This window comes from Pipistrellus kuhlii, unplaced genomic scaffold, assembly GCF_014108245.1.
Source record: "Pipistrellus kuhlii isolate mPipKuh1 unplaced genomic scaffold, mPipKuh1.p scaffold_m20_p_15, whole genome shotgun sequence".
Taxonomy (NCBI): Eukaryota; Metazoa; Chordata; class Mammalia; order Chiroptera; family Vespertilionidae; genus Pipistrellus; species Pipistrellus kuhlii.
In genome coordinates, this window is record NW_023425460.1 from 41,967,345 (window position 1) to 41,988,227 (window position 20,883).

The window sequence follows — 20,883 nt, forward strand, 5'->3', positions numbered from 1 at the left end:
TAGCCTTCCCTTCCATTTGTCCCCTCCTTAAATTTCCAGGGAATGAACACACACACACACACACACACACACATACGCACTCACGAATTTTCAATCAACACGTTCAGAGTCAACATGGCAAGACGCTTGTAAATGTGAGTGAGTTCCATTACTTAACAGTCTAAAAATAAAACTTCCAGGGCCCCTGAAACTCATCACCAGGCTTCCCCATCTTCAAATTGGGTATTTCCCAATTTCCAGTATATTATTTACATCGTTAGAGGAAGTTAAGCAGATGCAAAGTTTATGGAGGTATTTGGGCTAACCACCCCATGATTCACTCTGCACAGCTCCCTCCAGAATCTAGTACATCTGAACCCCGAAAGTACATGTGTCAGGCCTCCGATTCCATCGCCAGAATCCCCAATCTGACTGCTGGGGGAAAGCACAGTTCTTGGGGGCCCTCGCTGCTTGGCCCGGTGCCTGGCTGCATTTAGCTGGGTAGTTAATCTCCCCGCGCAGCACCCACTGTGGCAGGCCTGCTATTCTTCACCATCTGGAGCCCAGAGTTGATATAAGCTTGAGCCACACATGCAGGAGAAAAGAAAAAAGAAAAAAAAAACACAAAAAACAACCCACTCTATTCGCATTCGCAACTGAAATTGGTGGCAGAACAATGCAGCATGCCATCTAGGCTTTCACACATGGAGAGAGGAAAGAAAGGGTGCAGTACAAACCTTCTCCTTTGTTTTCTCGTTCTCTGCTCTGAGGTCTTCATATTCGCCGATTGCTAAAAGGAAAAAAGAAAAGAGAAAGCAACGTTACATAACCTGCCAAAAGTTTACTGTAGGAAAACCTGGGACGCACACCCCCGCCCCCCCAACTACCCGCGCTTGTCTATTTACTAGGTTTGGTGCAGAAGAGGCCACAGAAGGGCTTCTGCTTCTAAGAGGAAGGAAGGAAAAGAGACCATAGCGGAGGAGTGCCCACCATGCCGAATTCTGGTTCTCCCCAGGTCATTAGGGAGACAGACCTGGGAGCCACAGGTGGCCTCTGACAAGTCACTTCTCTCTGGTACCCAGACTGGGTCCTGGCAGGCGGGCGGTCCCTGACGTTCCTCTCAGCACCATTAGTTGGTGGTGCTGTGATCGGGTTTGGTTTTTAATCAGCCGCCAGAAAATACGGTCGGCTTACACGTCCCACGCCCTGTCACGCATCTGCTGTAGCATCCACAGAGCAAAGCCGTTCCTGCTCTGAGCAGTCAGCTCAGAACAACCGCTTTCAGGCACTGTGAGGTCCTCCTCCCCAGGCCCCGCACACCAGCCAGATAAATTTCCCTGGGTTGGAAAAACGTGTGAATTGCTTAAAAATATTCCCAACGACATGGAGGAGGAAAACAGCAGTTTCAACTCATAACCCTCTATTGCCAGAAAAAATAATCTGAATCCCCCACACTCATCTTTTAGTCAAAGCATGATTTTTATTTTTTAAATAAATGTTTTTATTGATAGAGGAAGGGAGAGAGATAAAGACAGAAACATGAATGAGAGACTTCCACCTGCTGCCTCTTGCACGCCACCTACTGGGGACTGAGCCTACAACTCAGGCATGAGCCCTGACTGGGAGTCGAACCAGTGACCTTTTGGTTCATGGGTCCGTACTCAACCATTGAGCCACACCGGCTGGGCCAAAGCACCATTTTTAGATATACTCACAGCTGATGATGCTACATTCAGAGCCTCGTGACTGGAAGAAAGAGAAGGACCTGGGGTTGATGACCAAGCACAGTGCCTTGGGTAGGCCTCACAGAACTGCTACCCACGCCCAGCACAGCACCTTGAATGCTAACACAGGCCAGGAAATCATCCAATTAGAATTTTATACCTTCACTTTATAAAAATGTAATTGGATTTATATACAAAATTTTTTTCTTAAAAAAAAGAAGACAAATAGAACTTTCTATTTCTATGAATCACCTAAAGATAAAAATAAAAAATCTGAAATCAGAGCTTCAAGAACTTCCCAGACATCTCTCCGGTCATTAATTCTAGAAGTGTCTGATTCTAACCACTGAAACAGACAACTCACAGGGGAAAGTGCATGTTTTGTTTCTTCCAAAGGAGATACAGAGGGTTTAGAATAGCTACCGTGGTGGTAGGACCAACATCTGACAATTCAATTCAAATGAACAGACATTTATAGGATCCTACCTCCAAGGTCCAGAAGTTTTATTAGCATCCCATGACCATCTAAATAAGAATTAAAGCCACACACCAGAAGGAATCCTGGAAAACTAGCCCATAAGACAGCTGAATGGATACATGTAAAGATATAGCCATTTTAAAAATAACTCCATTCCAACAGGAAATATTTGATTGACCACAGAATGCAGCTCTCCCACACCACCTCCTCCTCAGCCTCCACCACACACACACAAACCCATGAGTACGAACTGAACTGTTCTTGGTTCTGAAAAAAAATCACTAAAAGCCCTCCCTTCCTCCCACACTTTTTTTTTTATAAGCCAAAAGAACTAAGGGATGCTAAACATATGCACTTATGCCATTGGGCAATCTATGCTCATAATTCCAGATGTCATTACTATATGTAATATTGCTTGGAAAAATAAATATAGACTTTACTGAGAGACTTTGCATTCGCTTACTTGACATTTAAAGGTATCTGCAGATGAAGCTGAAAAATCCCAATTGATTTACCACTCTATTCTTATTGACCTACTTTACAGACGTACAAAACAGACAATAAAGGCTTCTAAAACCATGATCTCATAGTGATATTAAGAAAAATGTTTTTGTATTTTAAAACATCAGATAATGGCTTGGAAGGCTTTTGAAAAATACCGATACTATTCTTCCATTATATTGCCAATAGAATTCAGATGAAGCATTATAGACTCCCAATGACTGGGTCTTTATGAAAAGGGTTCATTAAGAACCCTTCACCTATTGTGTCTTAATGGAAATCACTGAAAACATGCTTTATTGTGATTATGTGTGAGTTAAAAATAATACGAAAGTCGGGTACAGGGAAAGGAGAAGAAAGGTGTGAGAAGAATTCAACCCCTTGGGAAAGGGAAGAGGGACAAGGCATAAGAGGAAAGAAAAGTTACTAATAGTTTTTATTTCTTTGATGTTGGAAAACCAAGCTCATTTTTCTAAACAACATTTACACGCACATACACACACACACACACACACACACACACACACGCTCACCATAGTGAAAAATATGTAACCATCCTCAGCAAAACTGGCCCAACAGGAAGTGACCTACATTATTCAGTTACTTCTTTTTCTGGCAAGCGTGAAGGGTCACAAAAAAAGCCTTATTGTTCCAGAACAGGCTCACAGTGGGACAAATTTAAGTCCGTTGCACAGCTCAGTGATTTGATGAGAGAGATCCAAATCTTGAACTAACCGATGCCAAAGAAAAGATGGATTTGACCAACTCTCTGCCATGGAAAATATACCCACAGCTTGGGCAGACACCGTCTCAGCCCACAGTCCACATGGGTAGTTCAATCCACTGTACCCTCAGGTCCCACCGGCCAGGAATGCAAACGTCACCTGACCCCAGCCCAAGCACAGGGTAGCCTGGGAACCTTGGACAAATGGGCTAATCTGAGTCTCCTATTCCTCCTCTGGAAAATAGGAATAATAACTATACACATCTTACAGTGCTGCTACTAAGAATGATGACTAAACACATATGATAGAAGAGTGCTGGGCATATGAAGTGTCCCATACACGTTAGCCATGGGTATTGTTATTACCGACACAGCGAAGCACATCAAATCTTGTGTGCACAACAGAGTAGGCTGGTCTCCAATGCCCTCGGTCTGGTGTGCTTTTGACCCACCTGGTGTGAACGATGGCACAGCAGGAAAGTGTCTGCACCCCAAAGAACTGCTATCCCCCTCCAAGTAAGAGGAGAGCGGAGGCGAAAGGTCAACCGCAGCAGGGCAGAGAAGTGGAAGCACGCCCAAGAGCTGCACGTTTCAATCAGCATCACCGGGGAAGCCTTTCGGTCATACAGATGTCTGCCCACTGCTCCACTCACCCCCAACCCAAGCTTCTGGTTGAACTAGACCTTGAAATCCATTTTTTTTAGAAGTGAGCACCCTAGGTGATTGTAACGTGCAGCCCAGGAGGGGACTCACCACCTTAGAGTACAGAATGGGAAAAAGGAGGATGCGGAGAAAATGAGGAGAGGATCAGGCAGAGCAAGTGCTTCAAGGATCCTGCTGGTTTTCTATTTTCTAACTCCCTAAATTCCAAGGACTGGAGTTTTCTTTCCAGGCTGCAAATCATGATCTAGCCAGGAAGCAGCAGAGTGTACATAGCTGTTTCAGAAACATCACAATTGAAGTGGATAACATACGGAAGATAACTCCTCTAGCAAGGGTGAAAACCATCAGTTCTCCTGGGACCTTCCCACTTCAGCCTGAAGTGCCCCGTGTGCCTGGGAGCTCTCCGTCCCAGGTAGGTTAATCATCCCACCGCAAGCATGGGCTCCAGGTCAGTCATTCCAACCACTATCAAATATGCCACACCAAGTGTGCAATACCTACAAGTGGCTAGCAGCTACCACGGTGCAGTGGACACAGAGCATCCTTATCACAGAAGACAGTTCTACTGGACAATACTGTCCAGGACATTTCTATCTTCAAACTCAGCACATTGGATTCCCATTCATGGAAACCTCCTACTTCCTGCATAGGATTTCCTTCCCCTGATGCTATCACCTACCAAGTCATCCAGTGAGCGCCTCGGGATCACCCCGAAGCCCCACTCTGCACCCCCTCCAAAGGATCAAACTGCTCAGACTCTCCAACCTACCCTTCCTCTACAGCCAGTACCTCTGCCCTGGTTCCGACCCTTAATAAGAGTAAACACTTCTTATCGACCCTCCAGCCTCCCTCTATCCCAAGTTCATCCTTTACGGGGTAGACAGCATAGTAACAAAGCCACCTGGCCATTTCGCTCTCTTATTTAAGGCCCCCAAGATGTTAGGACTCCACTCTCCCTCCCCACCCCCACACTATTCAGTCAAAGGCCACAACTCAGTCCATCACACCGAAAGTCCCAAAGCTTCCCTGAACCCTCTCAGACCTTCAGTAGCCCGGGTGCCTTTAAAATACTTTTCCCTCTGCCTGCAAGGTCTTCCCCTCCCCATCTTCCCTACCTCCTCATCTTCAATGCAATTCAACCTGTCATTTCTTCTAAGAAACCCTCCCCATATACCCCAGGCAAAATCAGCACTTATATTTCTAATACATTACCAATGCACACTGTTCATATATCTCTACTGGATAGAGCAGTGGTCGACAAACTGCGGCTCGAGAGCCAGGTTTGCCCCTCTGTTGACTAACGAGTTTGCCAACCGCTAGGATAGGGGCTTAATCACAAGGAACAACAGCCTGTAATTATTGGAATCGAGAGACTAGGTCAGTGGTTAGCAAACTCATTAGTCAACAGAGCAGCAAGCCTGGCTCAAGAGCCGCAGTTTGCCAACCACTGGGATAGAGCATCAACATACAATGTTAGGAATTATCTGAGCAGAGGTCCGTTTTCTTGCCTTTCTCCCACTGGATGCACTGCTTACACCTGGCAAAGACCAAGCATGGAGTCGATGGCTATGTTGATGAGTGGTATGACATAGACCAGTGGTCGGCAAACTCATTAGTCAGCAGAGCCAAATACCAACAGCACAACGATTGAAATTTCCTTTGAGAGCCAAAAACCGACTTCTGCGCATGAGCCACGAAGTTTCTATCGCACTGTACGTGTGCACCAGCACATGGTATTTTGTGGAAGAGCCACACTCAAGAGCTGTATGTAGCTCATGAGCCAAGGTTTGCCGACCACTGTGCTAGGCCAAAAAGAATCCTCGAGGGTGAGGCCTGTCTTCATGTACCCAGGTGCCATCCGGCACAGTCCTGGCATGCAGGAGGCACCTGATACATGTGTGCTACGTTAAGGAAGAACGGATTTACGTCTTCACAGGAACACACACTCTCCTCCCATATCCAAAGGCTCTCTTCCCTCAGATGTTACAACAGGACAATTAAAGACAACAAAGCCTTAAGTGGTCATCAGACATAACCAGGAAACTCTGCTCATGAGCCCTCCTCAAGCAGATTCTCACCCACGGAGTCTGCGTCTCTGAGGCTCAGGGAGCCTTGAAACGCTTCTTACTAATGGGGAGTGAGGACATGAGTCATGACAGATAATGTGCCATTAGGACAGTACTCCCTTCCGCACACGTCCCAGTGGGTCCTGCTCTTAAAGCCAGCGCAGAGAGAGAAGTCATCTCTACCTCACTTATTAATTAAAGCATTAGAAACATCAGGGAAACCACTGCTGGAAAAACTGATTAAAAAAACAAAGGTGACAGATTTCACATCTGGAAAGAAATTATGCCATGCCTGAAATTTACTCTCAGTTCAGTGTTAATGAATTAATGATATTTCAAGTTCATCAACAGAAGATATTAACCAAAGATCTTATATGCATACTAGGGGCCTGGTGCATGAAATTTGTGCATGGGAGGGTGGGTGTGGAGGGGGTTCCCTCAACCCAGCCTGCACCCTCTCCAATCGGGACCCCTTGGAGGATGTCCAACCACCAGTTTAGGCCTGATTCCACAGGCAGTCAGACATCCCTCTCACAATCTGGAACTGCTGGCTCCTAACCACTCACTTACCTACCTGCCTAATCACCCCTAACCCCTCTGCCTGCCTGCCCCTCACCTCTCTGCTTGCCTGCCTGCCTGACTGCCCTTAACTGCCCTCCCCTGCCAGCCTGATCTCACCCCCAACTGACCTCCCCTACCAGCCTGAGCTCATCCCCAACTGCCCTCTTCTGCTGGCCTGATCGCCCTTAATGGTTCTGATTTGTCAGTTCCTATGCCAGTCAGCATCTCCAGGCCTATCAATGGCCTAATCAGAGAGGCAGGGCTGCTGGCCAGGCCCGGAGTGAAAGAGAGAGGCAAGTGCTGATCAACAGCTGCCACAAAGGCTATGGATAAGATCCTGCTTCTCTCTCCAGGCCTCTCTTGGGGCCTGATCCGTAGCCCCCTCAGCAGTCAGTGCTGAGTCAGGGCACCTGCAGCAGCAGCAGTAAGTGCTGGGTCGTCACAGCAACCCAGGAATGACTTCCAGTTGGTAGAGCTTTCATTCGTTTTGGATGTTACAGACTCTGGGTTTTTATATATCAGGATATGCATAACCTATGAACATAGACAATGGTTCAGTGAAGGCCTGAGGAGGGGGTGGGAGTGAGAATGGGGTGGGGGGGTGTCAATGGGGAAAAGGTAATGGGGGGAAGAAACATCTGTAAAGTTTTCAACCAAGAAGATAAATTTTTTAAAAAGTAACCTACAGAAAAGAAAGAAACTGAGTAACCTTAAAATACATATGTAAGTCTGCTTTCTGGAACGGTATGTAACGAACTTATAAATTGACGCTCCCTTCCGCACAACAACAAAAATGCTGAACAACCCAAAAATCAACAACTCTTCTTAGATCTGTCCGAGAACTGAGGTCACAGGGCAAATCGCTACTCCAGAAATTGGAGACAATCGGGCAGATAGAGAGGATCACAACCTTGATTAGAGCAGAAGCCAAGGCGCAGACACTGCTCTCTCACCAACACAGAAAACCCGGACATGACAAACAGCTAGGAGCTCAGCTCTTACAAGTCTGAGATTTAAGAGCCTCAGGTGAGCTTGGTGAGTGTCAACCTATGAACCAGGAGGTCATGGTTCGATTCCTAATCGGGGCACAAGCCTGGGTGTAGGCTTGATCCCTAGTAGGGGATGTGAGGGAGGCAGCCAATTGATGATTCTCATCATTCTTTCTATCTCTCTCTCCCTCTCCCTTCCTCTCTGAAATCAATAATAATAATAATAATAATAATAATAATAATAACAACAACAACAACATCTCAGGGAACAGATCAGTCTTAGGAGGGCCCCACACTGCTGTGAGTTTTACCTCCAAGACTGCTAGCAAGGCTTCACAGCAAACGCCCGGCCAGGGAGGGGCGGGTAGCCATTATGAAATATGCTTAGAGCATTCTGTTCTTAACAGGCCTGCTCTCAAGAGAAATTGTTCTACCAGAGCCTACCGGACTTGGGGGAAGGTCATAGCCCCACTCCAGCCCCCTCCAGCATTCCTGTCTCCACGAAGGAGGAAAAACACAACGCTGAGAAGCCCTTGTGAATGTTACAGACTCTGGGTTTTTATATATCAGGATATATAAATGAAAGTCACAGCCCAGAGGCCGGGCTTCTTAAAGACTAGCACCTTGTCACAGGTCCACACAACACTTCCCTGACCACCGTGTGAATGTCTGCAGCAGCTCTACTCATGATTGCCAAAACTTGAAAGCAACCACAGTGTTCACCAACAGGTGAGTAGACAAACTCTGGTACCTCCACACCCTGGGGTATTATCCAGTGGTAAAGAGAAAAACATGAGCTATCAAGCCAGGGGGGAGGGGGGGAAAGACATGGAGGAACCTTAAATGCATGTGGCTCCTAAGAGAAAGAGCCAACCTAAAAAGGCTCCATGCTATCAATTCCAACCGCACAATGTTCTGGGAAAGGAAAAACCAGGAAGCTAGTGAAAGGATCCGAGGTCGCCAGGAGGTCAGGGGTAAGAAGGGAGGACGAACAGGCAGAGCAGAGGAAATTTTGGGGGGCACAATAATGTAATAGGTACAGGTTATACATTTGTCAAAAACATAGAAAATATTACAACGTAAAGAATGAACCTTTCCCAGCCAGCTTGGTTCAGTGGTTGAGCGTCGACCTATGAACCAGGAGGCCACGGTTTAATTCCCGGTTGGGACACATGCCTGGGATGTGGGATTGGTCCTCGGTGTGGGGTGTGCAGGAGGCAGCCAATCAATGATTCTCTCCCTTCATTGATGTTTCTCTCTCTCCCTCTTCCTTCTTCTCTGAAATAAATATTTTTTTAAAAGAATGAACCCTATTGTAAACTACAATATGTACTTCAGTAGTTAATCATGTATCAATATTGGCTCGTCAATTCTAAGAAATGTAGCACACTAATGATGATAATAGGGAACGTGGGGATGGGGAGGGAGGAACTATATAGTAATTCTCTGTACTTTCTGCTCAATTCTTCTGTAAGCCTAAAACTGCTCCCCAAAAGTCTTATTTACAACAAGCCTATATGTCAGAACCATACACTGATCTGATTCGTGGTGCAGAGGATTTTAACTTAAAGGACCCTAATGCATTCCTGCTCATTGTACCATACATAAACTTCAGAACTCATGCTTTAATGTTTAAAATGCTTAGCCAGCTTGGTAAGCAGAGAAAAGCAAAAGCCGTGTTCCTTCTACATTTAAAGCAAAGCTTGGCTGAGTTACAATTGATAGAATAAAATCTATAGCACTGAAAAATTTAAAATACACATACTTTTTGGATCCAATCATTGCAATTTTGAGAAGTTTTCCTACGGCTACACTTAGAGATATATGTGTACAAGAATGTAAGCAGCACTACTAGTTCCAATAAACTTGAATTTTATAAGCTTTCAATTTATAGCAAAATTGCAATGGTAGTACAGAGTTCCCGGACACCTTACACCCAGTTTCTACAATCATCACCATCCTACAGTAGGATGGTACATTTATTACAAATAACCCACCACACCTCCGTATTATTCTGCATGAAGTTCACACTTGACTCATACACCCTTTATTATGGACTCATGACTATTTTATACTTTGGGTTATAATCCAATATTCCAATTGTCCCAAGTTTGGCCAATTTGAAGGAAGAGGGAGAGAGAGAGAGAGGAACACCAATGAGGAAGGTTTTTGTATCTCTTGACATACCCCCATGGCTGTGGGCTCATTTGTTTGAGTACTTCCTCGGTTTCTGGTACAAGATGCTCCAGACTCATCTTGTGTATTTCCTGTCCCAGCCACCCCCGTTCTAGAATCAGCCATTTCTCCCAGGACTCTTGTTCCTTTCCTCGGAGAATGGTATAAGAAGCCACGTTCTGGAGCTAGATGTGTTCCTCTGGGCTCTCAGCTGACAGAGCAAAAAAAATAGATGTATGCTTCCTAACCCAAGCCTAGCTCAGCTGTAAGAATAAGTCTGACTAGATTTCCATCTGAACCTTAAGCACTCTCTCAATAATCCTGAGGAATATGATAGTCAGAAAAGATTAAAGGAGGTTACCTTGCTTTAAAACCAATCATCTTAGCATAGGAAATCCATTTTAAATAGTCTTAGCTCAAGAAAAGCCCAGGACTTTGGGGTGGCTGGTTGTTGTTTTGGCATTATTATGTTAGAACAGCCTTATGGTTAAGTGACAGCCACTCTCTTCACAACTTCCTCAACAAGTTCCAAAGGACACATTACCATGTTGACCAGTTTAGCGGACAACCATCGTTTGTGCTGGTCCAGCCTGCATCCTCCCCCTTCTGGTAGTGGCACGCCATTCTCTTTTGGACAACTACTCCAATCCATTGGTCTTTGCCAATCAAAGTGCTCTGCCCTCCCCTGGCCAAAGGACTTAAACCCATGACCCAAACTATGCCCATTAGACATTCTTCCTGTAATGTACAGGCCTACCACCATCTCCACAGTAGGAATTCCTCACCAGGAGGGACAAGGTTTTATCCATCTCTGCATCTCTGATGCCTAGCACCGTGCCTGGCTATGAATATTCAGTGCATGTGGGTTGAATAAATTACAGAGAAAATCATTTGTACCTTAAACAAATGCTAAGCTAAGTCTGTCATTTCCCAACAGAATTCTGGAAGGGGAGCAAATTGTATGATCTTTTTGTAAGGGAAATGTCCACTTTAGTAGCTGGGAAATATGCATTGGAAATAGTATCCCAAGTTGCCATCTCTCAGTACATTAGAGATGTCAATCAGTCCAATAAAATAAAGCCCCCCAAAAGACAAAAGGAGAATTACCTCATTACCTCAACATCTGCTTGCACATAAGCTATCGCACACTGGCTAATTTTTTTTTTAAAGGACATAATATAACTTTCTGGAAAGACATAATATGGCTAATTATACCATTCACTAGAAGGGAACATACAATGTTTTGAAGTAATTCAGAAGTGGGTGTGATTTATAAGACATGAGCTTAGGGAATGGTAAGTATAAATTAGGGATTGTTCATATTATGACAGACTCCGTCATTACATTTCACAACTTTTGTCAAAAGCAACCTTATTCACCACACCGCTGAAGGCTTCACATTAGGGAAGGCGGCTGTCAGCCCTGCCACTCAGAGTGGATAGCATCCTTCTCTCTGAGTTCCCTCCTGGGGAATGGCTTCAAATTTCAGACTTAAAATTCAAGAAGAAGGAACAATACAATTAAACCTCAATGGTTGATAAACATGTAGAAAGATTTCAAACTTCATTAATAACCACATAATACAGGTCTCTCTAAAGGTATCATTTTTTGTTCATTAGATTGGAGAAATTAAGAAACTTGTCAGGCTGTCAAAATGAATAAAGAGAGCTGTTGGTCAATGTTGACTGGTGTGTGGTGTCATGGATACTGCTGGGGGTGAAGGGCATAGCCATTTGGGGGAGCATTTTGCAATGGCCAGCAAAACCTTATGTGTTCATACCTCTAACCCAATGAGTCCATTTCTAAGAATTTATCCTAGAAAAAATATTTGTAATTGTACAATTTTATTTATATGATTATTCTATGAAGGACTGTCTACCAGACAATAAACTTGGTGAGAGCAAAGACTGGTTTCACCAGCCCACCCACCCCACCCACCCCTAATGCCTAGCACGTGGTCCTTATATAGGGTCGGTGCCTCGTAAGTATTGGTTAAAAGAATAAATGAACGGTTTCCTCAGCATTAAAAAGGGAAAATAAAAGTATTTGATGGATACTAGTTCTTGTTCACATTAAATAGGGGTTAGTGGAGTTATTCACAACGTTATTGACAGGTAGTACAAAGTACTCTCTATTTTCAAAAATAAATTATACCCACCATCAGCTTACAACATTGATTATAATATAAGAGCCAAAACATCTAGTTGCCTGTTTTTCCACCTCAAGTCCCTATTTTCTCAGTGAGTTCCATCGGTCAAACAGCAATCACTAGTAAATACGCTTAAACTTGTAAGCACAGTCTATGATCCAATGACAGACAAATGCCCTGGTTCTGAGAGGTATAAAAACCACACTGTGGGCTGCAGAAAGTTCCAACACCCGGGTAACCAGACTCAATATCCTAAAAAGCATAAAAGTGTACCTTTTAAGAAACACAAATTTCTAACTCTAACTGGTTTATTGCCTTTGATATGTCCATAACCAAGGAAATGCATCCTCTAAAAATGCCAGTGACATTTGTTTTCCAACATGAGAAAGAACCAGAAGATTAAGACTCCACCCTTTTTCTCAGCTCTCATATCCATTATACAGAGAATGCATTCCAAAATCAAATATAAACAACTTGCGGGTTATCTACACTGTTACTCTAATCTTAAAATTATATACAAAATGGGGGGGGGGGGGAAAATTGCAACTTTTATCTTCTTATTAGAAACTGACCATCCATCAAAAGATCTGGTACCTAATGGCCAATATTACCAATAATGCAATCTCTAGAATCTGAAAGAAGAGTCTTCTTTAAAAATATTTTTATTGATTTTTTTTAATTTTTTTTTTTTTACAGAGAGGAAGAGAGAGGGATAGAGAGTTAGAAAAATCGATGAGAGAGAAATATCGATTAGCTGCCTCCTGCACACCCCCTACTGGGGATGTGCCCGCAACCAAGGTACATGCCCTTGACCGGAATCAAGCCCGGGATCCCTCAGTCTACAGGCTGATGCTCTATCCACTGGTGAAAAGTGAAGGGGGAACAAGAGGTTCAGATTTCCAGTTATAAAATAAATAAGTCATGGGAAAACAATGTCTATAGCACAAGGAATATAGTCAATAATATAATAACTTTGTCCAACAGCAGATGGTTACCAGATTTTTCGCTGTGATTCTATCACAAGATATACATAAAGGTTGAATCACTACATTATACATCTGAAACTAATATATTATATGTCAACTATATTTGAATTTTAAAAAGGCTTTATGTTATTGAGGGCTGTTATTAGAAAATTTAAAAGTACTCATAGATCCCTAACCGGTTTGGCTCAGTGGATAGAGCATCAGCCTGCAGACTGAAGGGTCCCGGGTTCTATTCTGGTCAAGGGCATGTACTTTGGTTGCGGGCACATCCCCAGTACGGGGTGTGCAGAAGGCAGCTCATCCATGTTTCTAACTCTCTATCCCTCTCCCTTCCTCTCTGTAAAAAAAAAAATAATAACAAAATATATTTTAAAAATAAAAATATTCATAGAATCCAGCCCTTCACTAAAACACTCCAGGAATTTTGCCCACCCACCAGATTCACTGATGCCTGTGACTTTATGACCTTGGGCTGACCTACAATAGGAGTTGAAGGTACTGGGAAGGCAAAATCCACTCGAATTTCCCCAGCATTTTCTAGATACCACAGAGGAAGGCGTTCCGACCATTTGCATCAGGTTCAAGAACAACCCCAAGCTCACACAGCCAACAGACGTCTTTCCAGGAGCGTGTGCTCCAGAGGGATTCCCACATCCCTGCCAGGTCACAGGACCTCAGCAAATCACTTGCTTTAGCTCTGGCCTTTGGTCAGGGAAGAATGAATCCTAGGTCGCCTGGAAAAGAAAAGAAAAAACCACCCGCTCCAGGTTCACCAAGTGGGTGAGCGAGTTTAGCAGAGAGAAGTGAAACAGCTGGGACTAACCACCCAGGACCAGCCCCAGAGAAGGGGCCCCTATGGCTCTTCCACAGAGTGGCCGAGTCAGCAAGCGGATCAGAAAAGCGCATTTCATCCCCCCTCCCCCTCCCCATGGCCCTACTTCCTACATCTGTGTGGTTCCGCCCTCTCCTGACCCCAGGCCCTCAGGCCACCTTTGGGGTCAGGATCATCACACTTTCCCCTGTGAACAGTGTTAGGCTCCCATGCATTTATTTGCCTTTGTGCAGAAGTGTGGTTGGGAGACGGAAAGGATGGATTCACACGTTCTTCGCGAGGGGGGGCCATCTCCCATGCCCAGGCAGCGTGCATGGCATGGGCACGCCTGGCCTTCCAGCGGAGGAGAGCCCCACGTTAATTCAGGAAGCTGGACATTAGTCCCCTTGACTAATAAGTGACCAAAAAAACGAGAAGTGATCGAACAGTTATCGCGGCCTGACAATCCCAGCTGGGGGAAGAAAGAGGAACTATTATAGATGGAGCCAGGCAGGCTAGAAAGCTGGGAAGGCAGGAGCGAGAGCCGCAGGCCTCCTCCCAGGGCCAGAGGGCAAGGGCGGGGCCGCGCAGGGAGCCGGGCCGGCCGCGCGGCCCGCACCGCCCACCCCCTCCCCGAGACACCCGGCCCCGCGCGCCGATCCCGCGTGGCAGGGGGGCCCGGGGAGCCCAATCCTCGTCCCTTCCCCCAACACCAACACCCGGATCGCCAGCTACCGCCACCGGCGGGCGCCTTCCCCGCAGCGCCGCGCCCGCCCTGCCCGCACCCGCGCGCCGACACCCGGGCCCCGGGCTCCGCGGGGCGCAGCGGGCGCGGAGGGTGCTCCCCGCGGGGGACCGGGCTCCGCGGTGCCCACGCGGCCGCCGCGCTCCACGAGCCCCAGCCCCGCGCCCCGCACCCGGGCCCCGCCCGTGGCCGCCGCACCTGGCGCCCCGCGCCCACCTTGCTCCTTGAGGCTGGTGATGAGCTGCAGCTGCTTCTCCTCGTCCGAGCTGTTCATCGCGGCGGGTGGGGTCGGCGAGAGGGGCCGAGGGGAGCGAGGCAGGGATGCGGCGGGGGAGGGGGAAGGAAAAGCGGGCGCCGGCGGCGTGCGGCTCCCCTACCCGGAAGCTGGAGGGGTTCCCGCTGCTCCTCCCCCTCCTCCTCCTCCCCCTCCTCCTCCTCCTCCTCCTCCTCCTCCTCCGGGTGAGATCATCCCCACGCACCTAGCCGCCGCCCACGCGCTTCACCTGCCGGCGGGCGGGGGCGGGGCGGGGCGCCCCGCAGCCGAGCCCAGGGGGTGGGGTGGGGCGGGGAGGGTCCCCCCAGGAGCCCGGACTGCACCCCACTCCGCGGCCCGGCCCGCGATCGCGGCTGCGGCTCGGTTTCCCCGCGGAGGCGGCGCCGCAGGTGGCGCTGCGGGAGGCGTGCGGGCCTCCGGGCCTGGCTCGCTGCTGCACACCTTTCTCCCCTAACCCGCCCTTCCGGGACCCCGGGAGGTGGATTCCGAACCAAACCGGCCCTGGATCTAGAGCGAATGTGGGAGCCCCGCTCTGCACACCGCGCCAGGGCGGGGCCCGGCGAGCCTGCGCCGGGGAGCGGGGCTTAACGGGCCCTGCCCCGTGCCCGCACGGGGGGCCCTGGGGCGGGGCGGCAGGGGCAGGGCCAAGCGCGGGGGGGCCCGCTTTGCACCTGGAAAAGCTACCAGGGACTGGAACGGTGTGGCCCGTGAGTGGAGGCAGTGAGCCAGGAGGGCGTGGTCGTCAGTTCCCAGTTCCCAGGGCCGGCTCTCTCCAGTCTCCCCGGGGCTGGGAGGGGGTCCGCAGGTGGGCCCTGCGGCACGTGGGGCGCAGGGGCTCGCGGACCCGCTGGTCCTGATGGGAGGACCTCCCCTTGGGTGAGGCTGCCCCTGCGGGCCACATGCCCAAGGCCACCCAGCGGCCTGGCAGCATCGCCTGGCGGAGGGAAAGCCCAGTATGTCCCCCTTCCCTGCCCTCTGCACTGTCTAAACCCAGCTCCGGCTCAGACCCTGAGCATAAGAGGGGAGGCAGGCCTGCCATTTCACAATGAACACAGACACTGGGGCGGAGGGGGCTTGCCCGGGGTGGGAATGACTGGGGGAGGGGGAGGGAGCCAATTGGGGGAAAGGAGACATATGTAAGTAATAAAAAATAAAAATAAAAAGCCCAAACCGGTGTGGCTCAGTGGATAGAGCGTCGGTCTGCGGACTGGAAGGTCCCAGGTTCGATTCTGGTTAAGGGCATGTATATTGGTTGTGGCCACATCCCCAGTTGGGGGTGTGCAGGAGGTAGCTGATCGATGATTCTCTCCCATCGATGTTTCTAGCTTTCTATCCCTCTCCCTTCCTCTGTAAAAAAATAAATAAATAAATAAATAAAATAAAAAAATAATAAAATATAATTAAAAAATAATAATAATAATAAATGGCTCTCCAAATGCTGGTGGTTTGTTTCTGGTCAGTCTACTGACCGCTTGGAAGTTTATGTAAAGAAGGGGAGTAACACCAATACCTACTCCCCACAGGGTTTAACAGGGAGAGGAACATACACAAAACATCAAATCCAGAATTTGACTTACAATAGGTGGGTGTGGCTTTTTTTAAGGTTATGGGTCTGCGAAAAGGGAGTTGTGGATGCTGATGATGAGCTAAAACAGGCACAGTCCTCTGACACTGATCATGAAGCGTCCAGTTAAGTTAGATTTACTGACCACCTTGGTTTTTCCAGCCCAAACACTCCTAGTGTGGGTTCTACACCAGCAAAGTGTCTTCTCATTTCTCACTTGCTATTTTATGCAAACCCCCAACTTCGTCTGCTGAGGGGGTCTCTCCATGATAGATAGGGTGGGAGGGGGCCAACATATAGGTAAATGCTGTAACTGTCTGATACTCCTACTAAAACTAAATTGTAACTCCAACAAGCTTGAAAAAGCAGTAGCGCTGCTTCGGCCTGAAAAGGTGATATAATAGTTTAGCATAGGTCAGTGGTCGGCAAACTCATTAGTCCACAGAGCCAAATACCAACAGTACAAAGACTGAAATTTCTCTTGCGAGCCACATTTTTTTAAACTTAAACTATATAGGTAGGCAGATTGTTATTAACTTAATTAGGGTCCTTCTAGGCTGGCCTTTGTTAAAACCTCAAGGGGCCAAAGAGCCGCATGTGGCTCTTAAGCCACAGTTTGCAGACCACTGCATGGGTGATTCAGTGGTGGAGTGATCCAAAGGCTGTGCAGTGTTTTTTAGAGTGAACTAACATTTGAAACTTTAAAAATAAATTTAATACAGGGTCTTAATTATTCAATTCTTTCCCTAGTTTTTCATAAAATCCCCCAAGCAATCCAATGGGCTTTGCCTTGAAAGTACTTTCTAATCCTCAAAGTTTAAAAAGCAAGGGCCCAGGAGCCCCAGCCGGTTTGCTCAGTGGGTAGAGCGTCAGCCTGCAGACTGAAGGGTTTCAGGTTGGATTCCCATCAAGGGCACATGCCCAGGTTTCGGTGTTGATCCCCAGTAGGGGGGTGTGCAGGAGGCAGCCCATCCATGATTCTCTCTCATCATTGATGTTTCTAACTCTCCCTCTCCCTTTATCTCTGAAATCAGTAAAAATATATTTTGAACAAAAACAAAAAAAACAAAAAAAAAAGGCCAAGGAAACATGACAAAATTCAGACTCAACTAACTACAGGGAAATGTGAATGATATGCATTACCATCAGGTGGCTTGTATAAAGAGAAATAATTGCTTTCCGGAGGAAAAAAATGAAGAGATTGGGGTAACAAGCCATGGCTACCTAGGTTTTGCCCTGCAGCTGGGAAACCCGTTAAACCTGACCCGTCCCCTGAATGGTGGGCAATAACCAAACCTCCTCCAAACCCGAATTTAAAGAATCAGAACACTTTCTCATACTCAAACAAATATGAGCAGAGTATCCGTTAAATATTTGGGTTTGTTCACAAAGTCCCATTTTTAAATGGCTGATTTAATTGTCTACTTCAATTATATAACAACTTAGGTAGCAGTTTTGGAGCTTAAGAATGAGTTAATCACCAAATCTGCAATCAAACTGAGTGCTTTGGCCCTACATTGAATCTGCAGCTCCTTGAAATTAATCCTGTTTACCTTCCTTGAAATTAAAATAGCCTCCTGAAATACAATATGGTATTACCTTGGGGGCATGGAATGAATTATTAGGATGGCTATTAGAGTCAATTATTGGGATTCAGAGGTCCCATTACACTATGGTTTATTTATATGATATAAATATTGATGGAAGGGGTAGTAGTGATAGAATTAGTTTTTGTTCTGTTTAATAATGCACATAGGGATCTATGTTGCAGGTATCACATTAATTTATAAACCTCCAATAACATGTAATTAAAAACCATTAAAGATGTATGTATCTACTCATATGCATATACAGACAGAGAGAGGGCAAGGAGAGACTTTTTAAAAATGAATTGGAAGGCTATGTACCAAACTCAGGATAATGAGTGCCTCTGTGGGGTAAAAAGTAAATGAGCAATCCCAATGGGTAAGGAGTGGAATAGGAAAGAGTAGTGATCAGAAAGATTTTTTTCTTTCATATTTATTTGTGTTTTTAGGAATTTAAAGTAAAATTACATTATTTATGTAATCTTTTGAGGTAAATAGATTAATAAGATCAGAACTACAACAAGAAAACATATTTATTTCCTTTGATCCCATAATATTAATTTCATATTAGGGAATCTACTCAAAAAGGCTTTATACACAGAGCTATTTTTATGTTAATTATGTTAATTATGTGTAAAATGATAACATTGGGATATTATTTAACAATAAGAAGAAATAAAATATAAATACATGATAACAACATGGATTAATTTTGAAACATTATGCTAAGTGGGGGGAAAAGCAAGCAAGAAACCATCAGATATTGCGTGACTTCATTTCATTAAAATGCCAGAATAGGCAAATTCGTCAAGAAAGGAAGTTAAATAGTGGGTGATTTTTTTAGGACATTGGGGAAAACGGAAATGGCTGTTAATAGATATGGGGTTTCTTGTTGAAGTGATAAGATTATTCTAAGATTGATTGCAGTGATGGTTGCACAACTCTAGGAATATATTCAAAGCCATAGAATTGTACAGATTTTTTTTTATCCTCACCCGAGAATATATTTTTTAAATTTATTTTAGAGAGAGGGGAAAGGAAAGAGAGAGAGGAAGAGAGAGGGGGGAGAAAGAGAGGGGGGGAGAGAGAGATTGGTTGACTCCCATAGGTGCCCTGACTGGGGACCTAGGTATGTGCCCTAACCAGGAATCAAACCTGTAACCTTCTGGAGTATGAGATGATGCTCCAACCAAGCCACCCAGCCAGGGCTAGGATTGTACATTTTAAATGTATGCTTTGCATGGGAGAATTGTATGGTATGTTAATTCTATTTCAATAAAGCTGTGTTGAAAAACAGATTTTCAGAAAAAGAAAACTTTTACCTTAATACACTGCTTATATAACTCTTAAAAGTACAAGTTTCTAATAAAAAATATTCTCATGTTTCAAATATTTGTATAGTTAAATTTGTTCTTTTATTAAACATTATTTCATATACACTTTATCTTGTACCAATATAATCTACATAGTTATTCAATGCCATTCCATTATATTGATGGATATTTATCTATTCTCAAATTCGTAGATATCTGAGTTGTTACAAATATTTGTCTCTTTGTAAGTAATGCAGCAAGAATACAAGGACCAGGCATAGACATATCATAGTCAAACTGTTAAAAAACTAAGCATAACATTCAGGTCTTAAAAGCAGCCAAAGAAAAATACACATTACATACAGAAGAACAACATTAAAAGTTATGATGGATTTATTATTTAATGTAATCATTAAAGTATTACAACTAAATTCAACATTCAACAATGTAAAATTCACAATATCAAGTATTCAATTATTACAGTAGGCAAAGAGGCAGAAAAATATGACCTGAAATGAGGAGATAAATCAGTCAATAGAAATAAGAAATAATAGAGATAATTAAATTAGCAGACTAGGACTTTATAAGCAACATTGTAAGGCTTATAAATATGATCAAAGTATATATAAAATGTCTGAAGGTTAATATAAACAAGATGAGGAAAGAGGAATTATTTCAAAAAAAAAAATCGAATGGAACTAGAAGAGATGATACCATATCAGAAATGCAAAAAGAAAAAAATCCCTGTCCATACCTATAGGATTTACAGCAAATTAGAAATGTAGAAGAAAAATCAGTGATCTTGAAGCGTAGCCATAAAAATAATCCAAAATAAGACACAAGAGAAAAAAAAATATCTTTTGAAAAATTAAACAACTCTTACAGATCTAAAATTCAACACCAACCAGTTTAACACACATGAAATTGATGACCCAAATGGTAAATTTAAAAAATTAAATGACAAAATAATGGCTAAAAAGATCTCAAAGTTGATTAAAAATGAATTTTCGAATTCAGTGATATATTTCATACAAGGATCCTTAAAAAGATTAATAGCAAGTTTCTCATCAGGCACTATAGAAAACATGAGGCAGTAGGTTGAAATATTTACAGTCCTGAAAAATTAAAAAATTGTCAACCAAGAATTCTATATCCAGCAAAACTGTCCTTTAAATATTATATAGATATTAAGACATTTCCAAATAAACAAAAATTGAAGAAAGTTGTTACCACTAGACCTGCACTGCAAGAAATGCTAAAGGGAGTCCTTTAGGTTTAAATCAAAAGGCACTAGACAGTATCTCAAACCTATATGAAGAAATTAACATTTCTGGTAAAGGGAAAATATAAAAGTCAGTACAAAGTCATTGGGAATGCCAGGGAACAAATTATCTTAGCCTTGGTCTCTATGCCATATATTTGCTCTTGATTATATTTCCTAATTAGTCATTAGGTAAATGCAAATCAAAACCACAATGAGATATCATTTCATACCCACTGAGATGGCTATCATCAATAAGACAGACATAACAACTGCTGGGGGTAATGTAGAGAAATTGGAACCCTCACACACTGGCAGTGGAAATGTAAAGAAA

At 44.7% G+C, this 20,883-nt stretch overlaps 1 protein-coding gene across 3 annotated transcripts in view; it reads right to left on the minus strand.

Moving 5' to 3' along the window:
* Nucleotides 1-14,949, minus strand: part of SHTN1 (shootin 1) — an 85,235-nt gene extending 70,286 nt beyond the window's left edge. The window contains exons 1-2 of one of the 3 annotated variants that reach the window (XM_036439186.2): nucleotides 14,768-14,948; nucleotides 717-769 (exon numbers count right to left, since the gene is read on the minus strand). In XM_036439186.2, coding sequence (XP_036295079.1) covers nucleotides 717-769; nucleotides 14,768-14,825 — 111 coding nt within the window. In that variant the 5' untranslated portion in view covers nucleotides 14,826-14,948. Of the gene's footprint in view, nucleotides 1-716; nucleotides 770-14,767 lie in introns of all 3 variants that reach the window. The other 2 variants (XM_036439187.1, XM_045582138.1) reach the window with 2 other exon arrangements.
* Nucleotides 14,950-20,883: the final 5,934 nt, after the last annotated feature.